At 35.8% G+C, this 18,429-nt stretch overlaps 3 protein-coding genes across 5 annotated transcripts; 1 reads left to right on the top strand and 2 right to left on the bottom strand.

The window, feature by feature from the left end:
• Nucleotides 1-25: 25 nt before the first annotated feature.
• On the bottom strand, nt 26-17,929 carry LOC111331875 (RNA-binding protein 34). The gene is given in 13 exon segments (XM_022937076.2): nt 26-1,815; nt 1,818-1,928; nt 2,396-2,492; nt 2,662-2,780; nt 3,438-3,480; nt 4,205-4,265; nt 4,468-4,551; nt 5,404-5,447; nt 9,161-9,220; nt 9,502-9,631; nt 10,775-10,814; nt 11,729-11,783; nt 17,725-17,929. Coding segments are annotated over 13 exon segments (1,146 nt in total). The 5' UTR covers nt 17,896-17,929; the 3' UTR covers nt 26-1,684.
• LOC111331876 (uncharacterized) lies at nt 5,711-8,458 on the bottom strand. Its single transcript, XM_022937078.2, has one exon. The coding sequence runs from the start codon at nt 7,599-7,601 to the stop codon at nt 6,810-6,812; it is 792 nt and encodes a 263-aa protein (XP_022792813.1). The 5' UTR covers nt 7,602-8,458; the 3' UTR covers nt 5,711-6,809.
• Nucleotides 7,875-13,122, top strand: LOC148729691 (uncharacterized). Of its 3 annotated transcripts, none has more exons than XM_088763611.1 (3): nt 7,875-7,956; nt 11,488-11,531; nt 11,963-13,122. In XM_088763611.1, the coding sequence occupies exons 1-3, from the start codon at nt 7,875-7,877 to the stop codon at nt 11,999-12,001; spliced, it is 165 nt and encodes a 54-aa protein (XP_088619737.1). In that variant the 3' UTR covers nt 12,002-13,122. The 3 variants fall into 3 exon arrangements, 2 of the variants coding, with proteins under 2 accessions (XP_088619737.1, XP_088619736.1); XM_088763610.1 differs by having other exon boundaries at nt 11,488-11,569; XR_016002605.1 differs by lacking the exon at nt 7,875-7,956 and adding an exon at nt 10,384-10,530 and having other exon boundaries at nt 11,488-11,569; nt 11,898-13,122.
• Nucleotides 17,930-18,429: the final 500 nt, after the last annotated feature.

The raw sequence follows: 18,429 nt of genomic DNA, 5'->3' as shown, positions 1-18,429 counted from the left end.
AGGTACAATGAGAACCAAACAACCATTCATGTGAAAAGAATTTTTTTATTACTACACTATTCAAAAGTATTAACTTATTTTAACATATCTCTTGGACAAAAACACGTAATCAAAATAAAACTATAAGGCTTAATCCACCTAAATAATATCCAGAGTATGGAGGCATTTAAGAGCCTAGAGCGTCACAATAACTTTAAAAGTGTAAAAAAATGAATTTTGGTTGAGATGTTTCAATTCAAGATCAACATGTAGACAGGTTTGAAATTCAAACAATAATAATATCAGGAAATGAAATGGAATAAATCAGTTTTTTTAAATTTAGACCTGCCGCACTATTTTGCAGCTTGAGATTTGGAAATAATATTAGTTTAGGCCTATAAGGTAGGGAGACAGTTTGAGAGATAAGCTACTGCTTACTTACTTACTGCTTACTCCATTCCCAAGTGGCAACCTTAACAAATGATGAATACTTTAAACAAACATGAAACAACAAAACTTGAGAAAAAAATAAAAATTTATGAATGAATGAATGAAAAACTTTATTTAAGTGTCTATGTTTTTAGCTATAAGCTAATGAGGGACACTAAAAAATTTAGAAGTCAAATACATTCACATATGTAGATAATAGTTATTTACAGTAGATAATTAAAAAGATTCTAAGTTATTTAGTTAAGTTTTAAATTTCAACAAGAGTTGAAAGGTCGACTTTTGTTATGTTCTTCTTGAACAAATGTAGAGTTTCAATCGTTCTTAGGTGTCTTGGTAACTTCGACCAAATGAGAGGTCCCATATGTTTAATAGAATTCCTACCAAATCTTACAGTTTTGAATCTTGGCAGTTTGAAGTCACTGTTCCGTAAGTTATACCGAGTGTTCTTTATATTAAATAAGTCAGAAATATTCTCGGTTGCAAGACGGTGCTAAACTCTAAACATCATGGCAATATGTCTTGTAGGCGCCGATTGTACAACGTTGGTAGTTTGGCACGACTTAGCAGACTTATGCAACATTTACAGGGCCATATTTAGTATATAAACCCCTTCAGGCAGCTGGTATGTTGCCTGATAATGTCTGCAGTTGGGAAATTGACTGAGAAATAAATATTTGGCCAAGAAGCAAAGCAGGTTCATCTTACAACCCTCCCATTAATTTTCATATGGTGCATTGACTGCAAATTTTGTTGACTTTTTTTGTAGTTTTTGTGAGCAAAATTTAAGATCAGCTTTTTATTGTCACATTGTTGGATTCTACAAAACAAGCTCATTTTTCATTCACATAATGTAATAAAGACGAAAGAGTCAAACATTTGAGAAGGCTTTTTCCCACTGTTTCCTCTCAGTGAAAATAATCAGTGGGCAAATATCCATGCAAACAAGGGTTAATTTGTGATAACTTTCTGGTGATTTTGAACCCCATGATGTAAAGTAGTCAATAGAATCAGAGAAAAATTCATGGGAGGGTTATAATAAATACTATTTGGTTCTGATAGTTTATTACCATTAGAAATGTACAATTTTTGTAGTTTCTAGAGAAACATGTTCAACCACTATCTTTTAGTTTTTTATTGTGATTCAATGTAAAGTTTCCTCTTATGGAACACTAGACAAGAAATATAGATGTTATTCAAACTGTTTTATCTTGTAACATATTTCTCTTTTTTAAGTTGTCCAACCTTTTGTATTTCTTTAGGTGTTATTTGACTTTGAAACCTTGGCAGTTCCTTTTGTATTCCATAATGATTTCAATTTCTTATTTCTATTGTTTTGGGTTAAAGAACTTTTTACACTTTGTTTCTTGTCTTTTGCATAATTCTTGCAGGACCTCTACCGTGTTTTTTTCCTTTACAGTGATGTTTTGTAGATTTCTTAGAGGTGATTCCACTGAATGAATAAGCCACAGGTTTACTGTTTTTGAGACTTTTTGACTGACCTAGATAAGAAAGAAAAATCACATTCATTCAGGAAATTAGTTCCTGTTAATTTTCATAACTAGTGCCACTGTTACCATAAATAGAGTGATATAACTTCAACTAGGCATGACTTAAGTTAGTCATTTATGTTCTTTGTTGTAGTAAACAAAGCACTTGGTAAATAACCAACTTCTCTAAACTCTGAATGGTGCAGATCTATTTTTATATGTATTCAGTCACATTTCCACCAGTCTTCTAGCATTTTATTTTTGCTTTTTAAATTTAACTTTCAAACAGCTCTGTGCTGTATTATACCTCCTCAACATCTAAACCCTGCAATCTCTTTTAGTTACAAAGGGAAAATGGCTGAGAATAACACTGAGTCTGTTTTCGTAAGCCTTGAGGATGCGAGGATTCTGTAAGACATAGGCACTTGTCCCAATATGCACACACAATCTCCACCTTGATAAAAATATTATGACTTCACCTAAATGGGGATTTTCTGTGGATGGGAAGATTCGCAAATGTCGACCTTGAAATTCTATTTTGTTCCTTCTCAAGGCAAACATCACCCCATCTCTTTCCTGTGAAGAAAACAAAACAAAACAAAACAAAAATCGTTAGTAAGAGTGGACAAGAGACTTTGAATTTAATACCTTATTACAAAATGCTTATTCATTTAGTGATTATGCAAACATTCTTTGTTGTGTATGCTAGACAGGTACTGTGAGACTGATCTTAACTTTTATTTACCTTAAAGAGAATGAATCCAAAGCCTTTTCCTGCACCAGTTTTGCTGTCTCTAACAATTCGAACACCCTCAATTTCACCACACTCACTGAAGGCTTGCCTCAATGGTTCCTCCTCGGTATCTGTACAAATGAAATGTACAAAATGCTACAACACATTGCACAACCATAGATCCAGGGTCATTATGTGGATAATCTGATGTCACTATACATAACTGTTCATTATGGTAGCGCTTTTAATATAATAAACAGTATTTTTGAAATAATGATGGTAATTGCAATAACAACACTTGTGATGACAATCACAGTGATGATGATGATGATGATGATGATGATGATGATGATGATGATGATGATGAAATGATTAAAAAAAAGGAATACAGGCCTTGCAAGGTAACTATGGGCCAGTTGTTTGAAAAGCAGTTAGTGCTAAATCCAGGGTAAAGATCTAGAGTTGGTTTGGATTTTATGAGGGTGAAATAAATTTCTAAGCAACAATAGCAACAAAATTGGTGAACTTTCACCCCTTCTCCCCTTTTATTGGAAATGTTAGGAGACAGCCAATCAAAAAATATCTTGAAAAAGGAGAGTAAGCACAGTAAATGTACTAAGTATGGAATCTAAACATGTTGGGGTAAGGGCTATTCTAGGAACAGTTAACATCTTTTAGGCACAGATTAATCAAATTGTCTTATCTGTGATAAGTTACAGCTAGAATGTCAAACAAGTATCTGATACTGAGTATTGACAGGAAAAGATAAGCTGACTTTGTTTACTCACCAAAAGGTAAATTTCCAACAAATATTGATCTGGTGTGATCGTGCTGTAAACAAAGAGAAAAAGAGAAATTCTAACTGTATGTGAAGTCAAATAACTGGCAGAGGGTTACCGTTCTATCCATGGCTGTTAGCTTGAGCTGATCATTCTTTCCAAGGTTACTTTAAACGTCCACAGCTAATGCCTTCCTTCAATAAATTAACCCTTTACGTCAATCAGAACATACCACAGGGTTATGGCTTGGGTAAGTACTGTAATAATACAAGGGTTTCAATAACATTAGTTATAAGTGGCTACTGAAGGTTTAATCGGCAGCTGTGACCTCTAAAGGGGCCGTAAGGCCCCTTTCCCCTAGGAGGATCTGGGGGCAGGCCCCCAGATCAACCAGCGACTTCTGCATGCCTTTGTCGTGATATCGAGGCTTCAGTTTTTTAGTGTACCACTGGACGTTGAAATTATTGCATGCGCTTCAGCTTTTTTGGCCTTGGGTCTGCCCATTTTTTTTTTTTTGTAGCATTTGAAATTTCAGTGGTTGTTGTTGTTGTTGTTGTATTTGTTTTTTTAACACCACTTTTTATTTTCATCAATGAAATCCAAACAGACGGTGGTACGAGGTCCTACAGGCAGCGGTAGACCACTGGTAACCGGCTTTTATTGAAACCCCTGAATAATACCATATAGTACTGCATACAATTAGCAGTGATCACAGCAGATAAAATTATTTTTAATGGACAAACACAAATTGGTATTCAGCAGTAGTTCTAGCATACCTCAATATCTTTTCTAGTTATATCAACTCTGATGTGAAACCCACCAACGTCCAAACCATTACTAGCAGTAGAAGGAAGACAAAATTTGGAACCATAAGTTTTGTTAAAGAACTGCATTATTCTGTACTTAACAGGTAATGTACAGTCTGCTCTATTTGCTTAACATGTATCAGATATTGCAAATAAGAAAATTGAAGAAGAGTTATACAACAGATGGTAAGAGGTCATCTCTGATAGCCAAGTTAAAAACCTTCAATCAACACCTGCTTAAAGATTTGACCGCACACTCCCTCTCTCTGAAGACAACATAAGCATTGATATTGTGCCGATCTGGATGAAACTCTCTTCTACAAAAGAAAAAAGAATGCTTTGTTAGATAGTGCACAATTGATACTGGAAAACATGTACTAAATAACATTTAGTTGCTATACTGTATTTCAAAATAACAAAACAGGGCAAATAATTTATTTGTATTGATTTTTCTCCTCCAGAAGAGACAATGAGAAGACTAACAACAGTTTCACTCATAATTTGTCTGAAGAGTCATAAATTTGATACACATATCAATGCTTTCAAATGCATACCTCTTACAAACCCAGTTTGGAGTCTGTGCTGTGATTTACAGATCAAGTGTTTTCTGCTTTGATTTATCACTTAAGCGCAAAGCATGCAGACCATAAATAATAATGTCATAAAATGTGCACAACATCACTTTGCACCATAATTCAAAACATTATGTGCAGAATCTCATTAAAAAATATGACTTACTTTGATTTTGGGAAAGAAACATGATTCAAAAGTTACTTGAACAATTATTCTTAGTTTCATTCGAGTGGTTCGGCTTCAAGTGACCGTTCAATACAGGTGGAAGACAACACAGGTGGAAGACAACACAGGTGGAAGACAACACAGGTGGAAGACAACACAGGTGGAAGACAATAAAAAGAGACCTTTAAGCCTTGGTAAAGGGTGACTGAGACCGCTCAATAGAGCTGACTGAACAATAAAGGTGAAAATTACAGAGTCTCTGTAATTTTTCACCTTTATCTGAGATTAACGGGAAAGAAATTCTGGACTTTGGCAACCAACTTCTTAATCCAGGGTGACCACTTAATTCAGTGCCACTTAATACAGGTTTAACTGTACCACCTCAAATGACTAAATTAAAACAAGTTCAAAACACATGTTTGTAACATTACTTTTTCATTGCCACTTTTCTTGATAGGCCTGGTTTAGCAAGTGCCTGCAAAAAAGATGCACAATAAGTAAAGTACACAATGTATCATACTTATAACAAACAAAGCTGCTCTCCAATATGTAATCTAAGCAGATCTCAAAAGGATATATATGTTCGATCATATAGAGTTTAGAAACCAGGTTTCTAGAGATACATGTAGTCCCCTACTGATTTGTTTGATCTCTTTGACACTGACAATACTAGGTAGTGTTGTCTTCAAACATAGTTGAGTGTCAATCTTAAATAAGAAGAAATGATTTTCACTTGGCTCAGTGTGGTGTCACTGTTTAACACATTATTCATTTGATTTGCACTTGGCTCAGTGTGGTGTCACTGTTTAACACATTATTCATTTGATTTGCACTTGGCTCAGTGTGGTGTCACTGTTTAACACATTATTCATTTGATTTGCACTTGGCTCTGTGTGGTGTCACTGTTTAACACATTATTCAATTGATTTGCACTTGGCTCAGTGTGGTGTCACTGTTTAACACATTATTCATTTGATTTGCACTTTGCTCAGTGTGGTGTCACTGTTTAACACATTATTCATTTGATTCAGCTCTCAAGCATTGGTTTGCATATCTCTCTCTCAGTTCCCTTAATCACTTTCTTTGTCTTATCTCCTGTAGGATTCTGTGAAATGTCATTGCAAACTAAATTCCTCAAGTCCTTCCTATCAAAAATGACGTCATTCAAAAAAGTCAGTCGAAAACATGCTTACAAAGAAGACAGCTGCTGTTGTAATAGGGACATGCATCAAGGACATTAAGTGCTGCATCTTTTTTTATGAATCTTTACTCATTATTTAAGACAGCTGACTGAATTTTTTCATCTAAAGCAATAACATGAGCATGGGAAAAGTTGATATTGACCGATCATCACTGCTGTGACAAACCTCAGCAAACTTGATTTGATTGCCATTAAAAGGGTCTTTAGTGAGTAAAATGATTTATTCGCAAGCAAATTAGATTGTCTACTGTTCATAATAATTTCTACTGTGGTATGACAGGTATGAACAGAAAACACTAGAGAGGAAAGGGAGAGAGTTCAGAATGCTATGATAGGACTCAGGGCTTGCTTTCACTTCATAACCTTTATACCTATTACAACTGTAGATTTTGTGCTCACTTAATGAGTTACTATTAACATCTAAATGAAGACAACACTCAACCAATTTGTAAATCAAAATATAAAATTTGCAATCACAATTCCACTTGTGCTCAACACAAACACACTTCAGGACATTGTCATTTCAAAGCTCTAGACAATCTTCCATAACTCAAGAATTAGAATATCTTTTACTTGATATCATTGAGTAGTCTTTCACAGCCATGCACATAGACAATAATTATGGACATAAATGAGTCACTGTTCTTCAATGTCATCTTTGTCACAATTTTCAAGTGAGAGATCAACCATCTGTTCCTTTTTGAAAAAGACTCCTGTCTTCCATGGTTTAATGATGTAGGACTTTGGAATGTTGCCAAGCAGTGCTCCATAATAAGACATAGCTTCTCTTGGGCAGACTACCTTTGTTGAACCTTGATTACCATTATCATGACTGCCACCATCTGCCATCAGTAACTTATCTGTGCAATTATTTTTCTTTTCCTTGTTGTCTGTATGTGAGCTATCTGATCCACTTTCTGTACTCTGGTATTCTGATTCATTTGCATCACATTGAAAGTATCCTGGATTCACCCCAAGCTTAGTCAATAGATAGTGCTTGATGGCATAAACTCCTCTTTCAACCACAGTTTGTGGAGGCTCTTCCAAAGGGTTATTTGATAAATTTAGCCCCGTTAGTGTCTTGATAACCCCTAACTCCAACGGGAGATGTTTGAGCTGATTCCTCCCTAACAACAATGTCTTTATATTCCTGTGTTCTCCAATATTCTGTGGAATTTCGTGAAGTTTATTGTCTCTCAGATCAAGCCACACCAGATTTTTAAGACAAGGAAAAAACTCATCTGGTAAAAAGGAAAGGTTATTACCTTGTAGATAAAAATATTTCAGATGAGAAAGATTGAGTTCACCCAACCCTCTTGGAACATTTTGAATGCCACTAAATTTCAAATCCAACGAATCAAGATCTTTCTTTGAAACAGTTTCCAATGCTTTCAAAATTATCTTGTTCCATTCATGAGGATCTTCCATACTTCTCACAATATTGTCCACAAATCTGTGTATTTAGCTTATCAGGTTTTATCCAAACTGAACATCTGCCAGGTTGTCAAAACATAATTCACTCAAAACCTGATATATATTTTTAAGCATTAATTATTAACAACTGTCTAGGCAGAATATTTTATTTTTCTGAATTAAGGGTTTTACACTTAATAAGTTTATAAACTGTGAAAGGAAATTGTTTTCTGAATATTTATTCAAAAGTATTATGGACCATACAAGCTAAATATAAGATGAGTAAACATGCTAGCAGAGGAGGAAGTTTCCCCATCAGCTATTCAACATCATCAACTGCCTATTGAAACAAATACTCTGCAATTTGGAGGTACAAACAATGGCAATAATGTTATACTCTTAATTTGCAAGTTCTTTTGACAAAAAATAAGACCATCAAATCTAGGAAGCAGAAAATAAATCAGTTTAAGAATGGTGATCAATTGCTTGTTTCATTGAAGAAAAATACTAGTGCAACAGAAAACTTGAAAGGAGACAAGGCTCATTAGTTATTCAAACCATCAATTAAACTCCATTATCTCATTGGTGTTTGAAAGCTGTTAAATAAAATTTTCTATTTATTCTTTTAATTTGTTCGATAAAATTTTTAGGATCGGATTAGCTTCACATACTCGTATAGCAGCCTGTTAGGGATGCAAACAATTGAAATTAAACCAATTCCACTCAATTATTATGTCTTACTACATTAGCCAGCCCAACTCTTGTTCACCACACAGTAGTGAAACTTTAACCCTAGCTTAATTAAAAAGTTTCTTAGTTCTCCTAAGTTTGATCACTCAGTGATTCCAATATATTTAAAACAAATTGCAGCTTGAAACCTCTACATACCCCAAGGCCTACAGGCTACTTTTAGTTGTGAATGTCTAGGTTAGTGAGAATTGGTGAAGTTCCTAGGTCATGGTGGTTATCTTGTTTTCTTCAATAACACATAAGTAGATCCACAAAATTGTGTGCTCATTCTAGAGAACAGTCCTACCACTGGCCTAACAGAGTGACCGTTGTCATGGTTATTTTGACTGGGTTCAATTCAATGGTACTTAAAGTGGGAATCACAAAAACATTTTGATCCATTCTTGCATAAACATTTAAAAGCTCTGTATTCACAGTTTTCTGTTCTGAGTGCTCTCTATGTTCTATATCAAAGATATTTATCATATTCTTTAATCATCTTCTGCTTTATGACTGATCCAAAAGGGTCCCTTGTTTCCTTTGGAAAGAATTCTTTGGCCACTAGGTTTCAAACCATAGGTCATAAAAAATTCTTGAGCTTCTGATTAGCATTTGAGTCTCTTTAAATTATATCTTGGGTGCAAGTGTTAACTGTGTTTGCCTTGGAAGCTAGAATCTCTCTTAGCAATTTCCCAAGATGGTCTCCATGATCATGTGAAGAATTGCAGCTTTTGTATTATCTCACCAAACTGTCACAATTTTGTTTGTTTATTTTCATCAAGGAAGAGTCGCAGTCAATTTAAACTTGAGGCAACTCTAAATACTAAAATGTAGATAGCACTTACCACTGAGCGAAATCTAACACTCTCCACATCACCATAATTGGCAAACATCTGTTTCAGTTTCTAACAAAAAATGTAAGGTACAAGTGAACATCTATAATATTATTGTGATTGCCACAGCCATAGGTTTTTCACATTCCTTAACTTTGCAATGCAATGTTTTAATTTTTATTACAGTTTACTGTTCACAACTAACATACATTATCTTACAAAAAGAAGGCAGCTCAGAATCCAGGTATCCAGTCTTTAAGGTGGCAGTCAGTACTTAATGAGAACACTGTTAGGTGACAATTTCTTGACTTTTTAATGAAAGGCTTTAGCTCTCATTAAATATTGCTACTGACCTTTCTAGTAAATGTCACTGGAAGGTTTCCAACAAAGACAGTCCTGGCTAGTCTTTCTGGATTTTCCACTGCCTCACTGGATTTCTTGCATTTTTTATGGGTATTCTTAACCATCATATCTTCATCATCACTGGGAGAACACATTCCACATGATATTTGGTAATGAAATCACAAGTAAGGAAAGAAAAGAAACAAAAACCAACAAAACAAAAAAATAATTCTATTCATTTTAGTCTACTAAGTCCTTTACTTCCACATGCTTTCCCTGGGTGAAACTTCTCCAAAATTTGCAACAATTAAACCTATAGTATCAGTTGAACATTATGTTAAAAGAGCATGTTTAACTGACTTCAGCAGTACTTTTTATTGGCTTTTCATGTTAAATCTAGATCAAACATTTTCATTTAAAATTTTGCTTAGCAAGCAAAATAATTATGTCTCATCATCAAACCACTCCTGGAAACAAAGCAAACCCAGCTGGGAACACACTACCAATCAAAAATTGAGTCTCTCAGACATCACTGCCAGAATCACAGCTGTAATAAACAGGAATCAATTTGTAGGCCTCCTTTGCTCACTGTTGATCAAACATTGTTTGCTTTTTTGCCACCTCATGGCCTGTGCAACACATACTATTGACGTATTTATGCACGATCCTTGCAGTAAAGAGCACTATTTAACAATAGTGAAAATCAGACCTGATAAAGTTCAGGCCTGTATGGGATTCGAACCACTGACCTCTGCGATACTAGTGCAGTGCTCTACTGATTGAGCTAACAAGCCAACTGGGAGCCTGAAAATCAGACCTGAATTTTTTCAGGTCTGATTTTCGCTATTGCTTAAACATTGCTCTTTATTGTGAGGATCGAGCATAAATAAGTTTCTATAACCGCAGTTCAGATATATGAATTTCATATATTCGTTGTGTTTGATTTATCATCTTACAGGTTTATGTCGAATTAATTTGATGACCTGCTCCCAGTTGGCTTGTTAGCTCAATTGGTCAGTTGCTGCACTAGTATCGCAGAGGTCAGTGGTTTGAATCCCGTACAGGCCTGAATTTTTTCAGGTCTGATTTTCACTATTGCTTAAAAAGTGCTCTTTACTGTGAGGATCGTGCATAAATATGGTTTTTAGAACCGCGGTTCAGATATATGAATTTCATATATTCGTTGTGTTTACATACTATTAAGCTGTGTTTTTTTTTTTTTTTGCATTGTGTGCTCTAAGTGTGGAAATACTTTTTGAAGAGGTTTATTGACAAAGCTTTTACCTTGACACTTCCTTTCTTTTCTTTGAATGGCTACAAAAACCTGTTATGTGTAAAAAAAAACAAATTCGAAGTAAAAAAATATAAAATATACAGAACCCTATAGAAAGCAAAAAGCTAATAAAGAAACAAAGCCAAATAAAAATTGGCAAGCAGATAAAATTGTGCTCTTCCAAAACTTCCACTGAAAGGGTCTTTCCAAATCCTTGAAATAACTGATGTTTGATATGTCAAACCATTCCAATTATAATGTTGGTTTTAAAGTGAAGGCAAAATGCAAACCTGAGCATTTCACAAAGAAAACTACAATTTTCTCCACACTTGAAAAATTATTGGTTGGTTGACAGAAATATTGACTGAATGGCAAACCTAAAGAGGTTTGTTATTTGTTTGGAAATACTGTGCAATTCTCAAAAGCTGGAAGAATTTTAGCAGCTTATGCAAACCAAAAATTGCAATAATTTAGTTTTCCATGACATGTGACCATTGTGAATTTATAGTATTGGCCAAGAGCAGATAATTTTCAAACTAGGAAACCAAAATAATTTCTGTAAAAAAGTTTTTCCCACTAATACACTTTAAATTTGTGAACTTCACCCTACATTCTAATAATATCAGATTACTCCTCATAATCATGAAATTGGACCCATTAAAATTTCATTTCTTCCAAGTCATAGTGTGAGTGCCATTTTCAATATTATTTCATTCATCAACAGCTCCCATGATTTTTTGTGAGAAGTCAAGCCATGATTACTCACAGGTTAGGACGATACATTTACCCATCAGGAGATGCTTGCAGTATGTACCACAGTAACTATGTTCTAAAGATTTGCCATTAGTCATTGTCATTCTTTATAATTTTTATTGTGGGTGACAGTAAAGCTTAGAACAAACCTTACAGGTTCCTATATCTTGAAAACTACTCTTGAATTTTCTCAAAGCAATGTAACTCAATACCTTGGTCTCCAGTTTCTTTAAACTTGTGAGCATCCCCTGCAGATGTTTTAGATGTCTGAATGAAAGAGGTAAAATAACATTTAATGACTACCAAACTCTACTCAGAGTCTAATGATATCAACCCAGTAACACGCCTGGAAAATTTTCACCACAGTTAACATTCTTATAGGAAATTTCAACTTGGCCAAATGTATAACAAAATAAGGATCTTCAATACTTCCTACTTCAATCTAGCTGCTGTGTTCAAGGTATGCTAAGCAGCCTACTATCTAGTATACTGATCATCTGCAGCCAGGAAACCTACAGCCAGGAAACCTACAGCCAGGAAACCTACAGCCAGGAAACCTACAGCCAGGAAACCTACAGGCAGGAAACCTACAGGCAGGAAACCTACAGTCAGTTTCAGTCACTTGACAAGTGGCATGAACAGATAGATTTATGTATGCTGTGCATTGTTGGTTCATTTTTGATTCATGCAATTTTCTAAGTTAGTGGCTCTACATTCTACAATAATAAACACAACTTTGGTCTACCCTATGTTGACTTCACAACTTGTGACAGTTTTGACTTCACTTTCCAAAACCCAAATCAGGGCTTGAAATTAACTTTTTTGTTTGGGATCCAGCTGGCGACTAACAGAAAATAATTTAGTTGCCAGATTGTAAAGTTTGGTTGCCAACTTACACAAAAACACGATTTCATATCTTACTTTGCATGCAAGAAAAGTCACAATTGAAGAGTGAAAACAATTGGAAACAACACGATTAACAAGTTTCCAAGTTTCCAAGTTTATTAGGTCTTCCAAAACAATTACTTACAATAAACACTGCCTGCAAATAGCGAGCTAATCTAGGCGGGCAATGCTAAGGACAAACAAACACAAATTACTAATTGAAGGCGTTAAAAAAAGTCGATTTTGAATACATTACTTGTCACAAAAAAAAAGTGATAAAAAATGAAATATATTATAATTTATGATTGAATCGTAATTAAGATGCCTTTTTTATTTCAGAAATAAGAGTGCTAGTGTCAGCATAACTGTCCAGAGTTTCTAGAGTTTCAAATAGTAAGGCTTGAATTTCCTTTTCAAACATGTGTTTTGAAAGTTTTCGATAGCTTTTGGGAATGCTGTTCCAAATTTTAGCACCAACAATGGAAAAAGAGTTTTTATGATGATTGAGCCTAGAATGATTAATATAGTAGTTACCAGAAGATGATGAGTGAGTATTACACTGATGTAGGTCTTGTGTAGAAGTAAATAGATTACAAATATTTTGAGGTGCAGAGTTAGCAGTTATATCAAACATTAAGATTGATGTATATGAGCACGATCCTTCGCAGTAAAGCACTATTTGAGCAATAGTGAAAATCAGACCTGAAAAAAAATTTTTTTTTTTTTTTTTTTTTGAAAAAATTTTTTTTCAGGTCTGATTTTCACTATTGCTCAAATAGTGCTTTACTGCGAAGGATCATGCTCATATACGTCTCATAACCGCAGTTCATACATATGTTTCATATGTTTGTTGTTGTTTGATTTATCATCTACGGGTTTATGTCGAATTAATTTGATGGCCTGCTCCCAGTTGGCTTGTTAGCTCAATTGGTAGAGCGCTGCACTAGTATCGCAGAGGTCAGTGGTTCAAATCCCGTACAGGCCAAAAATTTTTTTCAGGTCTGATTTTCACTATTGCTCAAATAGTGCTTTACTGCGAAGGATCGTGCTCATATACGTCTCATAACCGCAGTTCATACATATGTTTCATATGTTTGTTGTTGTTTGATTTATCATCTACGGGTTTATGTCGAATTAATTTGATGGCCTGCTCCCAGTTGGCTTGTTAGCTCAATTGGTAGAGCGCTGCACTAGTATCGCAGAGGTCAGTGGTTCAAATCCCGTACAGGCCTGAAAATTTTTTTTTTTTTTTTCAGGTCTGATTTTCACTATTGCTCAAATAGTGCTTTACTGCGAAGGATCGTGCTCATATACATCTCATAACCGCAGTTCATACATATGTTTCATATGTTTGTTGTTGATTAAGATTGATGAAAGTTTGAAGTAGAGCATTGAGATTGGCAGAATGTTAGATTGGGCGAAATATGGAATCGGGGGCGTTCTAAAAGTCAGAAAATTGATGAGGTGAACGGCTCTCTTTTGGAGTATAAGAGTTTTTTCTAAATGAGATTTGGAAGCTTGGCCCCAAGCAATGAGGCTGTAAGATATATAGGGAGAAATTGGTGAGTTGCAAATACTTAGAAGTGTTTTTAAAGGGACAAAATGTCTTGGTCTCAAAATAATTCCAATATTTCCACTGATTTTTAGAGCAATATAATTAATGTGTTGTTTCCAGGATAAATGCTGGTCAATTATTACCTCTAAGTATTTAATATTATCCTTATGTTCAAGATCAAAAAAGGTTTTAGTGCAGCCATCATAGGCCTTTATGCAAATGTTAAAATTAATGCGTTTTTGATATGGATGAAACATTATATAGTTTGTTTTCTTAATATTTAAGGAGAGTTTATTTGCGATTAACCAGACGACAACTTTAATTAGTTGACAGTTGACAAAAGTTTCGGGGGATTTTAGGTTTTTATCAGCATATAAAGGGTTAGTGTTAGTAGCAAAAAGGTAAAAGGTTAATTTGTCTGAGGCCATGTAGATATTTACATAAATAAGAAATAGTAGTGGGCCAAGTACACTTAATAATTTGGATATATCAACAAAGTTAAAATGGTAAATTGGCCACCGTAACGATTACAAAAGCTAACGTCTCGAGCGTTAGTCCTTCGCTCCGACAAAGGGCTAACGCTCGAAACATCAGCTTTTGTAATCTTTACGGTGGCCAATTTACCATTTCAACTTTGTTGATATATCCAAATTATTTCATTACTCCCACCGACGCAGCCCCAAACAGTTTCTTTCGAAACTATCAGCCTTTATTCACAAGTACACTTAACACTTACAGGGATGTAGATAATAGCTGGAACCCAGGAAAGTTACCTAACTGTGAACGCCATATTTTCGGCTGTAAAGCATTACTTCTTTCTCCGAATTGTTTATAAATGCTTTCAGAAGATTATTATTTAGACACATAGCAGCCTTAGAAAAGTTCCAGCAACGATGTTTACGGAAAATGATGACCATTAAGTGGCAAGATAGGAGAACTAATCTCAGTGTTTTGGAACAAGCAACTATGTGTAGTGTGGTGAGTGTGTGTGTGAGGAACCAGTGAGATGGAGTGGCCATGTAGTGAGGATGGAAAACAACAGACTGCCAAAATAGATGTTTTACAGTCAACTGACAGAAGGTAAACGGGATGTAGGAGGGCAAAAGAAAAGATTCAAGGACGGGCTGAAAAGTCACCTTAACCAGTGCGCTATTGACACTAGGGAATGGGAAAATCTGGCTATGAACAGAACTGTTTGGAGGAAAGCAATAAGAGATGGAATTGAAAAGTTTGAGGAAAGGCATTCAGAAGGCATAAGGCTGAAGAGGGAAAGGAAGAAAGAAAGACAAGAACAGCCATGGACAGAATTACCACCAGGCCTGTGTTGTCCAGAATGTGAGAGACAATTCAAGGTTCGTATTGGTCTTTACAGCCATTACAGAACTCACCATCAGTCAATGATGTGAAATGGACACCTATCTTCTATACAGAAGGGGAGTCAACGATGACGACGATTTATTTATTTCATTTGTTTCCATCTTCATTGCTGTCTTACCTGAACTGAAAGGGTTGTTGACACTCCAGTTAGTGCGACAATCACATAATTTGAATTGCAGGTCCACTTTGGAGGCTCAATAACCAGCAGTATTTGTAACTCGTGTATGCAAAAGAAGGAATGCCAAAGGCGCTGGCCTTCGCCCCAAATACCCACCTCTCATTGCTAGATTCACACCTGTTAAAAACTTTAGCTACATCCCTGACTTAGTTAAAGCTACCATTGTTCTCAAGTGATATGTCTCTGGTCTGAAGGTGATGGTTTTCAACTGATTTGTATCTGCTGCCATTTTCGCAGTAAATGAACAGCACATGTCATGGTGTTGAAGTGCGCCTGCCATCCCAGTTTCAGGAGAAGCCACTGAAACAATATGGCGCGCTGTGAATGCAGTATTGACGTGTCAAACTACATTCAATTTTTTCGATTATCTTGTAATATTCAGAAATCATTTTACCAGAAACAGAAAGGCGGGTTGTATACTAGCTATCATGCCCGACTGATTTCCTAGTATAAAGATTTAGTAGCAAAAGTTGTGTCATGGTTTTCTTTAGGTAGTGGACAAAATGCGAGTCGCCAGCTGGCGACCAGTTCTGAAAAGTTAGTCGCTAGAGCTCAATTTTTGGTTGCATTGGCGACCAGTGAGTCGCAATTTCGAGCTTTGCAAATCAGTTCCTACTTTTAAACCTTTTGGCACAAAGAGTTTACAACACTGCACCATCTTGAGAAACATCTCATAGTGATTCTGTCTTCCATAAGTACAAAATTCAAATTTACCAAAAGCATGTTGCCAACTTTATTGACTTTGTTTTTATGCATCATTATCCCTTCAGCAGAGCACCGACCAAGTCCCTCCCACCATGAAGTACAATTGCATATTTCTGAGCAATTTATATGATCTGCTGAATCCTGATAAATGAATGCAGCATAACAAAATCTTGCTTACGTATGATGCACGATCCTCGCAGTAGATAGCGCTATTTAAGCAATAGCGAAAATCAGACCTTAAAAAAATCAGGCCTGTATGGGACTCGAACCACTGACCTCTGCGATACTAGTGCAGCGCTCTACCAACTGAGCTAACAAGCCAACTGAGAGCAGGCCGTTAAGTTGATTCGTAATGAACCCGTGAAAGTGATAAATGAGATAGAATAAATATATGAAAATCATATATTTTGAACTGCAGTATTTGATAGGTATGATGCACGATCCTCGCAGTAGATAGCGCTATTTAAGCAATAGCGAAAATCAGACCTGAAAAAAATCAGGCCTGTATGGGACTCGAACCACTGACCTCTGCGATACTAGTGCAGCGCTCTACCAATTGAGCTAACAAGCCAACTAAGAGCAGGCCGTTAAGTTGATTCGTAATGAACCCGTGAAAGTGATAAATGAGATAGAATAAATATATGAAAATCATATATTTTGAACTGCGGTATTTGATACGTATGATGCACGATCCTCGCAGTAGATAGCGCTATTTAAGCAATAGCGAAAATCAGACCTGAAAAAAAATCAGGCCTGTACGGGACTCGAACCACTGACCTCTGCGATACTAGTGCAGCGCTCTACCAATTGAACTAACAAGCCGTACAGGCCTGATTTTTTTCAGGTCTGATTTTTGCTATTGCTTAAATAGCGCTATCTACTGCGAGGATCGTGCATCATACCTATCAAATACCGCAGTTCAAAATATATGATTTTCATATATTTATTCTATCTCATTTATCACTTTCACGGGTTCATTACGAATCAACTTAACGGCCTGCTCTCAGTTGGCTTGTTAGCTCAATTGGTAGAGCGCTGCACTAGTATCGCAGAGGTCAGTGGTTCGAGTCCCGTACAGGCCTGATTTTTTTAAGGTCTGATTTTCGCTATTGCTTAAATAGCGCTATCTACTGCGAGGATCGTGCATCATACCTATCAAATACCGCAGTTCAAAATATATGATTTTCATATATTTATTCTATCTCAAAATCTTGCTTGTTTATCAAATAAAACAAATATATTCCATGATGCAGTGGGCCTGTACAGTCAAGAAGATTTGGCTTCACCCATGTGCCTCTTTTTTGTTCTCACCACATTTTGATGTCATGCATCCCTTTTTTGTTCTTACCACATTTTAACGTCTGAAATTTGTTACCGAACAGACGCTGAAAAGCATGGAATCTATTTGTTAAATATACGCACGCTAAACGCAAATCAATTCTTAATTACATGCACGCTCTTATCGGTTCGGTTTCAACAGGTAAAACATTGCTAGGAGCGTTTCTTACCTTTGGAGCAATTGCTTCAAATTCAGGCTGAATTATTTTAGCTGAACTGAACAAGGAATTTAGCTTGTCATCTGCTCTCGTTTTGCTTTCAGTCTTTGAATGTAATGCTTTGGATATTTCGCCAACTTTGTAACCAACTAACGCGCTAGAACTTGCCGACGCGGTCGCCATTATCACCACTCAACTCATACCCAATCCCTTGCTAGTCTCTCGGCCGTTCACCCAAAACTAGCCCAAACGATAATGGTCTTTGTAGTGATTCTCTACAATATCTTCCACTGTTAGAAAATAATTGTGTTAAAGGTTCGGAAAAATCGAACATAGTTTAGGACGCGGTTTTATGAAACAATGGCTAACCTTTATTGAAATGACCAAAATTCAGAAGTTAAGGCGGTGGGGCAATGAATCTTTCGCGTCAACTGAATATTCTTCAATTTCTTGCGCATCACTAGCAGTAAAACAAAGTCAAGAACAAGGAAACTGATATGATTAAACAAATCTAGAGGTCTAAATTCTAATCTAAAGTCTACGTACATTAGATTCAAATCAAACAGATACGTGAAGATTATAGGAAGAGTTAGGTGTAACAGGCAAGAGAAAATAATACGACATTTTTCTCTTAGTGCAACATTGGCGGCAAGAAGCGCAAGTCCGGCCCGTCCAAACTTATTCAGTCAAACTTATTCATCCAAACTTATTCGTCCA

The sequence above is a fragment of the Stylophora pistillata genome, chromosome 6 (genome assembly GCF_964205215.1).
Source record: "Stylophora pistillata chromosome 6, jaStyPist1.2, whole genome shotgun sequence".
Lineage (NCBI taxonomy): Eukaryota > Metazoa > Cnidaria > Anthozoa > Scleractinia > Pocilloporidae > Stylophora > Stylophora pistillata.
The sequence above is the reverse complement of the archived record's forward strand: the minus strand, read 5'-3'. Positions and strand labels throughout refer to the sequence as shown.

Excerpts from the sequence above, each read along its gene's own strand:
- LOC111331876 (XM_022937078.2), bottom strand. The coding sequence starts at position 7,601 with ATGGAAGATCCTCATGAATGGAACAAGATAATTTTGAAAGCATTGGAA.
- LOC148729691 (XM_088763610.1), top strand. The coding sequence starts at position 7,875 with ATGCTAGCAGAGGAGGAAGTTTCCCCATCAGCTATTCAACATCATCAA. Across the intron at positions 7,957-11,487 it reads AAATACTCTGCAATTTGGAG|CTCCCATGATTTTTTGTGAG; the intron begins GTACAAACAATG and ends ATTCATCAACAG. Across the intron at positions 11,570-11,962 it reads CCCATCAGGAGATGCTTGCA|CTGCTGTGTTCAAGGTATGC; the intron begins GTATGTACCACA and ends ACTTCAATCTAG.